At 38.5% G+C, this 12,531-nt stretch overlaps 1 protein-coding gene across 1 annotated transcript in view; it reads left to right on the top strand.

Annotated features, from left to right (window-relative positions):
• Positions 1–9,772, top strand: part of fgf24 (fibroblast growth factor 24) — a 17,500-nt gene extending 7,728 nt beyond the window's left edge. Inside the window, exons 4-5 of the mRNA XM_061726492.1 lie at positions 1,376–1,482; positions 7,976–9,772. Of these exons, the coding sequence (XP_061582476.1) occupies positions 1,376–1,482; positions 7,976–8,254 (386 nt within the window). The 3' untranslated portion in view covers positions 8,255–9,772. The remainder of the gene's footprint in view (positions 1–1,375; positions 1,483–7,975) is intronic.
• The last annotated feature ends 2,759 nt before the right edge of the window (positions 9,773–12,531 follow it).

The following is a 12,531-nucleotide window of genomic DNA, read 5'->3' on the forward strand; positions in this document are numbered from 1 at the left end:
CCTTCCTTCCTTCCTTCACGTATGTTGTGTGTGGATTTAACACAGAACCATAAATCATCTTTACACAAAAACGTCATCAACAGGAATTTATCATTTTTACCGTGAGATGATAAATTCTTACCGTGGGGTTTTTTTTTTGACGGTTTTATCGTGAACGGTAAAATATCTCCCATTCCTACTGCTGACTCATAACTGGGTTTTATGTTAGACTAAAAAAGCTGTATTTACCAACATAAAACTGAGAGAATCGAATGGTGAATATATTTTTTTACTGCCCATTATTATAATATATCTTTATCTGCTTGAGATTTTAAGTCATAATCATGACTTATGTCCTGTGATTTTTGATCAAACTGAAGGGAATGGTCAGTAACTGCTTTGTAGTGAGACGTACCATGTGATAACAAACAATAACGCGGTAATTAACAACCAGTTTAGTTTAATGTTCCTCAAAAGAAATCCCTTCATCAACAGGGAACGTTGGAGCGAGTGTTCAAAGTCTGAGTGAAAGGGCTGGGGGTGAGAGCAGAGCCGTTAGACTCCCGGGGACCAGAAATCAGGAAAGCTTTATTGTCATGGTGCCAAAATGGTACAAAGCAATTTGTGTGTGCAACACCTAAAAGGCACAAGCACCTAAAAAACACTGTCTCTCTCTCACACACACACACACACACACACACACACACACACACACACACACACACACACACACACACACACACACACACACACACACCCTCAATTGCAATTCCCAATCCCTCTCAGTTAGTTACAAGAGCACAAAATCCTGATTTTTTTTTCTCTGAAAACCCGATTTTTCGATTTTCGATTTTTTTTGGTAAAACTTACAAAAGACAATGGAATAAATTGTTTCAAATATTTTATCTTTATTTTTAAAGAAAAATAGCAAAACACATTTCCCTAGTGGGAATGAAGTGCAATTGAAAGATACTGTAAATCCTACTTGAGTTTAGTAAAGTGACAACATTTACAATTTTCTTGACCAAACAAAGATGACTAGATGAGCTCTGTCTGTAATGCAGCCAGCTGCAAAAAAAGGGAAAAATCGATTTTTCCGATTTTCCTTTTTTTAACATCGTCTTGATTAATAAATCCGATTTAGATTTAAAATCGATTAATCGCACAGCCCTAATTGCACTTAATAATAGAAAAAAATATATATATATATTTCTAGGGAGAGACAGGGGTGGGGCATCATAGATTTGGGGGGGAGTTTAATTGTATAAAGTTGTGTTTTATGGTCTTCAGTGTGTGAAAAAAAAATGTATGAAAAAACCATCTGAACACCTTTTGTTTGTGCTGCCTGAAAACAACTGTGACCTTAACTGGATCTCCTTCTTCTTTCCTCCTCCAGCTCTTCTTGTCGTGGAGACGGAAACATTTGGGAGCCACATTCGAATAAAAGGAAAGGAGAGTGAACATTACATCTGCATGAACGAGAAGGGCAAAATTGTCGGAAGGGTGAGTGTCTTTTTACAACCACAGATCAGAAAGAAAAAGGTCCACTTAAATACTTAAAAAGGGCATCAATGAGGCATTTCAGGTGTTGTTATTTTCCCACGTGCAGCACAAAGATGGTTTGAGTTGTGCAGAAAAGCAGGGAGTTGTGTTTTTCATTCTCCAGCCAATAATGGGGATTGTTTCAGCAGCGCTGCTAGACTAGTGCGTCTTCCTCGGCCTCGTCTTTGTAAAGCGTGCAGAAGCAGAGATAACATGCTGAATTGCTCCTCCTCCTCGTCTTTGGGGTCCAGTGCACGCAGCGCCAGCCCCCCCCAAAAAAAACCCAACAATATACTGATTCATCTTAACAAATACAAGTTTTCTTTGTGACTGAGAAAAGGTGTCCCGAAGCGACCTCTCCTCCGTGTGCTTTTTATCAGTTAGTACTGACCGTTAATCAGCGGCAGCTTCAGATGTGTCCACCTCTGTGGATTCTTTCAATCGTTCAAAGACTTTAAGAGCTGTGAATCCTTTCATTCAGCAATACTCTTACTATTATTTTCATTTCATTTTTCATTTCATTTCATTTTTTATTTATTCCGATCATGGAAATATGCAAACAAAAAAAAACAAACAAGTAAAATGACAACACAATCAAAAAGCATATTCCATAACCAGAAAGGAGCAGGAAGAAGAAAAATCTTATTATACCCGCCCCTCCCTCAAAACAAAATTGAACAATAATAACAGATGGTCTGCACAATTACTTAGTTAATATCACAAGGAACGAAAAACAAAAAAAATCAAAGATAGGTTGTTCTGTCTCCATACGCCATATATTATAAATTTTGACTATTTAATCCATACATTGCTAGATATACATTCCTTAATGTTGATGACTTTTCTAAGACAAACTAGTAATCCCCTGCCAATCATCGTGCTTCAAAAGGTTCACATTTTTGTGCTTTTTGTTGCTTTTGCTTCAAAATTTTTCTAAATATTTCAAAAGGTCTACAAAAAAATAATCAAAATGGATCAATTTTTAACCAATGAAAAACAGATTGAGGAGACGAAATTAAAGATTCTTTGGGTTTTAATGATCTGAAATATGAAATAAACTATGCTGGAATCACTATTTAGTTTTTAAATAGCATTTTCCATACAGTTCTAACTTTTCTCATAATACAGTTACTTTCTATGTTTCCAGAAGCTTTTACAATAACAGGAACATATATAATCTATTTACCACTCTCCGATACCAAAAAGCGTATATTGAATTGAGCTCTAAATCTTGGCTGAATTAAATGCGGCTTCAGATCTGTTTTCTCCCGCTGTTTTTGTACACCCCAACAAAACCCCTTTGATAACTCCCAGCCATTCTTCCATTACGTAAGCGGCCTACTCCTTTGACACTCGATCAGTCAATTACAGACTGCAATCACCACAATGCATTGAGAGACTAATGGTCACTTAGGAGGAATGCCGTTGCAATTATATCACTTAGTCACACCAGGTGGCCACAAGAGCAGGATGACTGCATGTGGCACGTGACTTCGCAGGCAACCGCTCGGACCTGGAAAAGAAGTTCATATTTTGAAAAACACGTGATTCGGCTGCATTAATGACTCAAATCATCGCTGTTATGAGGCTGCAGTCATTTACAAAAGATTTTACTGTCGTTATCGTCATCTGCTAGAGACTCGTATTTTCGGTTTTAGACGCAGGCGTCTCATTGGTTTAAACCACAATATCAGTATAATTCTGTTGGTAGTAGGATTTAGTTGAATCATTAATGATAGTAAATGTACATTTATTTAAAACAGAGGCTATTTTCTTTTGATATTCCCAGCTTCAGCTTGTTAGCAGAGATATCTTTTTTACAAATTCTATTAAAACAAAACAAGAAAAAGAAGAAATTAAAGCTGCAAGCAGCGATGAACGGGCCCTCGCACCCTTGTGCACATTCAGGCTGCAGTGGAAGCGCTTGTATGACTTCATGTAGATTCTTCAGGCCTGGACATTTAACAGATGACACCACCCACGACTCTCTATGTCAAATCATTCAAAAGTTATGGCAGAAAATAGGAACTATCAAATATGGACCAATCAGATGAAGGGGGGCACGCTTTTTGGCGTCTAGCGTCGCCACGGTAACGCTTTTGACTGAGAAAAGTAATGCGCGTCGTTGCAGGATGGAGACGCACATTTTGATGTATAACACACCTGGGTGCACGTTACGGTTCGGGCCACATTAACGACCGAAGAAATGGCATAAATTGCGCCAAAATCACACGATTAATTCAAAATGGCCAACTTCCTGTTCGGTTTCGGCCATGGCGCCAAGAGACTTTTCTTTAAGTTACGACATAATACAGGTGTGTACTGATTTTCGTGCATGTACGTCAAACCGTATTGTGGGGCTTGAGGCACAAAGTTTTCTAGGGGGCGCTGTTGAGCCATTAGGCCACGCCCATTAATGCAAACCATTAAATATCAAATTTTTCGCCAGGCCTGGCTTGCATGCAAAATTTGGTGACTTTTGGGGCACGTTTAGGGGGGCAAAAAGGCCCTCATTTCGTCGGAAAAATAAAAAAGAAAGAAAGAAAAAAAAAATCCTACAGATACAATAGGGCCTTCGCACTGTCAGTGCTCGGGCCCTAATTACATGGTTTGCCTGGGGTTGACAATTCCCTAAACTAAAGCCTATTTTCTGACGTCCATCAGACAACAGATGTGATCCCACTAAGGCGCGATATTCCCTCCCCATTGTGTGCATTCACAAAGTGTTACAGCGCCACGCAATCTCAATCCCTTTCTTCTATGTCATCGCAGTCAGAAACAACTCCCTAATGTGTCTGGTTTCCTAATAATACTAACACACACCGATAAAAAAGTAGTTTTTCTTTCCCCGTCGCTGCAGGAGCGACACGCCTGCTTGATTTGAGCAGGACAATGTCTGGTAACTCAAGTATACGGCCACTCTAGCTTCCTCTCTGATCTCTCTGGTCAAAGAAATATTATATTTATTCTATATTTGATTGCATCTTTACCTTGCTTTTCTTGGCTATGTGCTCTGACAACAGGCCTGAAAGCACCATAATGCCCTCAACACCCCATGACGGACGTAGTTCATCCTCCATGTGCAGTTTTGACTTTTAAAGCTGCCATTTTTGGCCAGGTCTCCCTTGAAAAAGATCCTCGATCTCAATGACTACGTTTACATGCAGTCAAAATTCGGGTTATTGCTAATATTCCGGTTACTGAAACATTTGGAATATTCCGTTTACATTGTAATTAATCATTTGGGATATCTCGAAACCAGCGACGCACGGAGAACTTCATGACGCAATTACAGTAATTTCCGCTTCTTCTTCCTGTATCCAAATTCAAAACAAATGCTGCTTCGCGCAACTTTTCTCTCACCTTCTTGTAAATCTGGCTATCCCCGTACTTTCTACCGTCTACAAATGCCAAAATGTTCATATCCTTCATTACATTTATGAAGTGATTAGTCTCCTCCTGGTCTTGCGTTTCTCCGTGTTTATAAGAACTTCCTAGACTCAAAAGACCAGGATTCCTTGTGAAAAGAGCATGCGCAGAAAACAAATTCATGTTCCGTTTGATGGGGATATTCCGTCTGGTGTTTACATGACCCAATATTCAGGTTTTAAAAGGAGTAACCCAGGGATCATATTCAGGTTTTTAAAAACCCGAATATGAGTAAATTCGGGTTATTCAAAGGGGTTATTGGTGTTTAAATGGTCGTGAAAAACCGGGTTATTGCTAATATTCGGGTTTTAAAAGGGTTATTGATGCATGGAAACGCAGTCAATGGGAATAACCTGGTAAAATAAAGGTAAAATAATAAAAAAATAAAGCTTTTGAGCCATCCTTTCCTGAAGACATATTCACACAGCTCTTATTTGATCCCTGTTCCTCCCAGGGGGGTGCACAGGTTTAGCATCTATGGAACAAAACGTTACATCAGAATCGAGCTGCTGATGACTAAAAGCAGCTTGGAAAAATAAGTTGTTTGCAACAAACTTAGAAGAAACCAAGAAGTCGCTACCGCGATGCACTTTGGTTACCCCATGGTCTTTTAAGCATTAAATGGATTTGTAAAACACGATTTAAAAGGTGGTGTTACGAGGCAGATTTTTGTCGAGTCAGCAGCGTCCACTTCAGACCACAGCAGCTTATCCCATTCAGTCTGAGCTGCAGCTTTACATCTGGCCAACAAACATGGATATAAATACAAATCTTTAATGTCAAACTGCTTCCTGTTATCCAAAAACATTTTTTTGCCAAAATCTATCCGTTCGTCCAACCTTTTTTATCCTAAATCTCACATATATCACATTTTATCAAAGACTGTAGTGGAATACATGAAATGTCCTCTGGTTTTTGCGCAGCAGAAATATTATAACAAGTAATTCTAATATATATTAAATGTTATCATATTCTTCAGGGATAAATAATGTAAAACTGAATTACAGAGCTAAATTGAACTGAATAGGAAGCCTAGATATTTTCTAATTTCATTGGCTAACTTCATTTCAGACTTGTGATACATATCAGAAAAAATAAAGTAAGGAAATTAAAGGACTAGACATGAAGTTTAAACATGAGTTTTCATAAATCGAACAGTTAATGTAAGAGGATGATGGCGTTGAAGAAGATTTAGCACAGTAATTTGTTTGTGCATCAGCGCCCTGGATGAGGATCATTTACATGCCCGTACCAGCAGCATTCGTGCAGAAAGGTACAAAGTCCAAGCTGCCTTCATTTCCATGAAAAGATGTATTTTTCATCAAAGCCGTACAAAACCACATTCAGCACATGTTACAAAGCCACGTCCACGCAGGATGAGGCTGCGGGTGACTGACTGCTCCGACTGCAGTCCCTGTGTTAACAATTACATTCAAGTGAAAACAAATGTACACTAACAAGTTCAATAAAACAGGCAATACAGCACATTAAAAACCTTGGGTGCATCTAGTATACAAGGACATAAAGGTCAATTCTTCATTTATAATAGTTGATATTTTATGAATTATTAAAAAGAAAAAACAACAGAGTAAAATCATAGGAACACAACCTGGGACCTGTTTCGGACAGTTTTTGTTTGATTTTTATTTCGTGGATTCGATTTCCTCTTCCGACAGTGTTTTTCTTTCCTTTAACTTATTGCTGCTTGGTGAGGTTTAGTCAGAACAACAGTTTATTTGGGAGTGAGCAGACAAAATAAAAAAATTAGCTCAAACAAAAACAGCGTTGAAACATCTGTCTAGGGCTGGGGATCAATTCAAATGTCAAGAATCGATTCGATTCCGATTCTTAAGATTCAGAATGGATTATCAAGATTTGATTCGATCCGATTCGATTCGATTCCGATATTGGTTTGGGTTAGTGTTATTAAAACTGTTTTTTGAGCTGTTGCATGAATTATATGACTGTAGTTATGCAAAATATTACTACTAGTATTATATTGAGATTAAACAGCAAGTATTGCAGCTAATGATGCTGTAAGGACCAATCAGCTCCCAGAATGCTGATAGAACTGCTTTCAGAAACATCATGTGGGTCAGAATTACCAAACAGATCCAGGGAGGAAACAGAGACGGATGAAATCGCTTTTATTTTTTCCCACATTCCGTTTTTATTTGTTCCATTTTCGGTCTATTTCGGTTTTTAATTTTTGAGAATTTGGTTTTTAGCATTTTTAGTGCAAATGTAACTCCAAGACAGTATATAAAGTAATGAAATATAGACAATTTATGCAATTATAACCTAACACTTTAATGTTTTCATACCTTTAAACATATTTAAAGGCAAAAACATGGCACCAGTTATTCTCGTGTCCAACAAAACATTCCTTTTTTGGGGATAAACAAAAAAATAACCAAAAGTTGTAATGTAATGATGAAAAAAAAAAAAATACATAAATAAATAAAATAATTTTTTTTTTTTTAAATCGATTTTTAGACATATGAATCGATTTTTAGGAATTAATATGAGAATCGATTTAGAATCGATTTTTTCAACACAGGCCTACATATGTCTAATGCGTTGGATGATATCATGGACAACTATGACACTTTGGGGTGTCCTTTATGTTAATTTGTGTCTCCAGCAAGTGCAAAGAGATGTTCATGATGGTATCATCGTAGAAACACAGTTAAGGGAATTTCTCACTCTCACTCTTAGAGTTTGGTTGTATTCTATCAAACTGGAGCATTTAATATTCGATCTGAAATAAAACGTTATTGCAGAAGTCGTTGTGCTTTATCATTGATCCTCATCTGCACAGGTTTGGTAATGGCACATTCATTTGAAACCAGGTGAATTGAAGTGGTGAAACATCTAAAACATGCAGGGCAGCGCCAGCGGCCCCTCGAGGACCGGAATTGGGCAACGCTGGCCTAAAGCAAAGCAAATAAACGTAATTGAGGTCGATGGCATGGTGCTACGTTAATAATTAATGGCATTTTTTCTTTCCTCCCTCCTCCTCCAGCCCGATGGAAGGAAGCAGGAGTGCGTCTTTGTCGAGGAATTCCTAGAGAACAACTACACAGCTCTGGTGTCAGCAAAGTACAAAGGATGGTACCTGGGCTTCAACCGGAAGGGACGGCCCAAGAAAGGCTCGCGGACCAACCAGAAGCAGCAGGAAGTTCACTTCATGAAGCGCCAGCCGAAGGGGAGGGTGGACCCGGTGGAGGAGTTCCGTTTCACCACAGTGACTAAGCGGACACGTAGGGCTCGGCGGTTAAAACCCAACTCCAGGAAGAGCTGAAGGGATCAATGGGAAAAGCACTAGATATTCCCCATCAGGGGAAAAAAGTAACTGAAAATCTCAAGCTTCTTAAAATAATCACACCTCTCTAAAAGAAAGACAGACAACATAAAAGGAACAAAAAAGGGCAAAGATGTTTTATTTTTGTATTCCAGGATGACTCTTGGATTCTTCTGGGTTGATGTCATTGTGTGTCCGTCATGTTATTTATACTGGATAAACTAAAGGACCTCTGAGAGAACTCCTGTCGCCTCTGTCCTCGGCGACGTTTGAACTGCGAGCCGAAGGCATACTTTCTTTTTGACAATGGGAGCCGAAGCAGGAGCTGACGCAACGCTATAAAAATCAGCCAACTAGAGATTTATTGGAATACCTGTCGGTTTTTGTTTGTGTTGCCCCTGACAACACGGATCCCATACTTTCCACTGGAATTAGACACCATGGAGATGAAACGGAGAGAGGTGGCAGGTGACACTGTGCTGCCGGGATAACTGTACAGCTTTGAGTGCAATATTTTACAGGTCTCTCTTTCTCTTCATTTTTTCCTTTTCCGTAACGTCTCGCAACGCCCGAGTTCTACTTTTGCCGCTCCTGGAATTCGCTGAAACCTCTGAGACCCAAGTGTGTTTTCCATGCAGCCTGTGATTCAACTAAGACACAACATGCTTTGACTAGTCAGGCACCCGCCGTGGCTTTAGTCTTGTTCAAACACACACACACATTCACACACACACACATATATATACACACAAATAAAAATACAACAGCTGATGGGATTCACAATTCCTCGGTGTCTCCCTAACTTCATCCTCAGCACGCTCGGGGAAGGATGTTAATCCCGTCTGTGTCGTCCTGGACGTCTTTCCAGCCCGTTTTTTCCCAGCATGCATTAAAGCTGTTCCAGATAAGGTCGTCGCCTCGAGTCTTCAAGCGAGAACCTGCCAGTTTCCGGGGCTGGTGATGACTTCCTCTACCTCCTTGCGCTCTTGTTTATCTTTACCTAGTCGGACTGTCTGCGTTCAGTTAATCTCAAGAACCTTTCAGTCGACTCTGAGCTTGAACTTTTTTTTTTTTTTTTTTTTTTTTTTTTTTTTAGATTTTATTTTTCTCGACTGTGAGTTCATTTTTTTTTTTTCTCATTTCACTCTCACTGGAGGATGTGATTTTGGGAAGCTTAACCTTGTGCTTTTTCTGTCACGTCAGTCATCCATGGACAGGAACACCATACATAACCCCTTCCTACACCCCAGTTTACTTCATAAATCCATATTTGACGGTGAAACCTGCTCGTCAGAAACTCAGATGGCAGGATTTTCAGTGACGTGGATCTTCTGTATCTGAATCCTAAAAGGAAACGTCTTCTCGCTTCATCACTGGCAACAAAAACTCCAGCGTTTCGGGTTTTTTTTTTTTTTTTTTCCACCAGTAGTTTGTATTGACCTGTCTGCTGGCAGGTTTTTTTTTGTATGAGTTGCTACTAACAACATGAGACATTTATGTTTGTTTTGGGTTTTTTTTTTTAAACAAATGTAAGCAAAAAATAATTTTATGACTATTATTAAGATATTTATTGCCTCCCTTTGTAAATAAAATGTGATGAGTTTTATTTGGCCTCTGTTAATAAAATGAGGACTATATTTTAAAAAAAATGTCTTTTTTTGCACTTTGAATTAATTTCTTTCATACCCTTGTGCATTTTTAAGTCGTGCCCACTGATCACTTATCTGAAAAGAGAAATGTTGCAGGTAGATGTTGGGTGGACATAGCGTACATTCCCTTCTCTGCATATTGCCAAAGTATGCATCTTTATATACAAACTCAAAGTCAGTGGTTCGAGAACTTATTGCAACATCTGCCTTTTCAGATCCCTCTGAAAAGCAATGAGCATTCACGCTCGTTTATTTATTCGTAATTTTTTTAAGAGATCATATTTCTTAAAGGCCTCCCTGGAAGAGAATATAACATTTCATGATTTACTTTCCTGTTATCAGTGAAAAAGAGATGGCAATTTAAAATAAAAAAAAAGAATAATAAACTTCAGGTTTTCTTTTTTTCCCCGCTAAGCGTGTCCAGCACGATCAGTGACACAACCCAGATGGCCCACTTAAAATATGACTTTGATCTTAATGCTCCGTCCCGCCAACCAATAGAAACACACTATTTTAGACCCTTTTTTTTTTTACCTCGTGTTTTAAAAGTGCTGAAGGAATGCAGGGTAGCATGTCCTACAATGCAGTGTGCAGGACTGGTGTTTACAGTAACCGTCAGACTGAAAGATGGCAGCTTTGAGGGAAAAAAATACTTTGGTTTGAATTCCTACGATGTTATCAGCGCCGCCCCCCCCCCCCACCCTCGCTCCACTCTGGTAGTCACCTCAAACATTTACAAAGGTTCCCTATTTTCTTATGAAATCTTTAACATCTTGCCTGCTTTTAAAAGGTGGAAACAAAATAGCTGATGTCTTAACCCGATGATGCAGCGGTAAAGTGATTGATGGGTACCCAAGATCCTCTTTTTCTTTGGAAAAATGAATATGGCCAAAAAAAATGTCCTCAACTCTCTTGAAAATGATGATTATTTATAAAGAAGGGCAGTGGCGTCAATTCAGTGGAAGCTAAGGTATGGCAAGGTTACGAGTCACAGAACTTAACTAGAGTATCAATCAACATGCCGAGCAAATACTCATCACAGAAGTTTATGTAGCTTATCTGTGTGGTCAAGAAAATTGGAACTTTTTCAAATGCAGTCTCACTCACTGCAAAAACTTAAAATCTTACCAGGAATATTTGTCTTATTTCTAGTTAAAATGTCTAATTTTTAGTCAAAAATCTCATTACACTTAAAACAAGAGTCATCACCAGAAAAATAACTTGTTAATTCACCATTTTCACCTGTTTCAAGTAAATTTTCACTTGAAATAAGTAGAAAAATCTGCCAGTGGGACAAGATTTATCTTCTCATTACAAGCAAAAAAAATCTTGTCCAACTGGCATATTTTTCCACTTATTTTAAGTGAAAATCTACTTGAAACAGGAGCGAATGGTTGTTTTTGAGTCTTATCTTAAATGTAATGAGTTTTTTTTTTACTAAAAATTAGACATTTTAACTAGAAATAGGAAAATATTCTTGTTAAAATTTGAGTTTTTGCAGTGTATAATAACCAGTGAAATCGATCATGATCTGATTTGCATTTGTAGTTATTCTATATGTATTACGTAATAGAATAATCAATACAAATAGACACAGAGTAATTGCATAAATGTATTTAAAAAACAAACAGTTACATTTTCCCTTGAAGCCAATTTGTGGCGGCTGCCATACCTTGCCATACCCAATTGACGCCCCTGAAGAAGGGGAAAGATTCAGTAAAAATGTGTGTTTGCAAATGTCTATATATATATATTGTTTGTTCTGTCTGTCACTGCGGATATTTAGCAGTCTGTGAGAAAGTTTTAAAATTTGGATTTCTGTCTACATGGTTGGAGAATTTAATCAATGCAATTTTCGAAACCCTCCAAATTCTATTAATGCGAGAAAGAGGCTTTTCTTTTTTCTCCTTGTCCGCATACTTCAAACTTGACCAAGCACAAACTGCGTCAGGGTATATTGACATTTAAACGAGTGCCGTCGGTTTCCAACATGTCAGCCCATTCGCGACGAGGAGACGACATTTTTGCATAAGCCTCCTGCTAGGCTTTTCTCTCGCGCCGCCTTTGATCATTGGAGGCTAGATGGTCTTGGAAGTGGACCAATAACTTCAAAATGAAACATAGAATTCCCTTTTGCAGAGCCAACCCCATTTACAAAAGGAGGGGGAATCTTTAAATGCAGCCCTGCTTGCCAAGTAGTTTATTCTATTAATAGAAAATATCAACGCATGCAAACTGCACAATGGGTACAGTATGACCGGAGAGAGCAGTGCGTAATGTGGAGAAAGAAAACAACAACTATGTGGTGTTGGATAAGTTATACAAAACTAAGTAAAACCAACCAAAAGTGGTTATTTGGCCTGAAGATCAGCTACCACACACTTAACAATTAGCCCTGTCAACATAAATTGACTCAGTTTGAGACATAAATAGGTTTTGTCTCTACGAAACATGACTGAAATGGCCCCTTAAGGGTCAATAAAAAGAAAACTCCCCAAGCCAAAGAAAACAGAGTTCAAGCTATTCTATACTTCTTTTTGCCATCAAATGTAGCTTCACGTCATTTACTGTTAAAACATGACTGCTGCTACCGCTCGCCTAACTCGCCCTAACCGCGGCTGAACGGCC

The sequence above is a fragment of the Cololabis saira genome, chromosome 7, assembly GCF_033807715.1.
Source record: "Cololabis saira isolate AMF1-May2022 chromosome 7, fColSai1.1, whole genome shotgun sequence".
NCBI classification, from domain to species: Eukaryota; Metazoa; Chordata; class Actinopteri; order Beloniformes; family Belonidae; genus Cololabis; species Cololabis saira.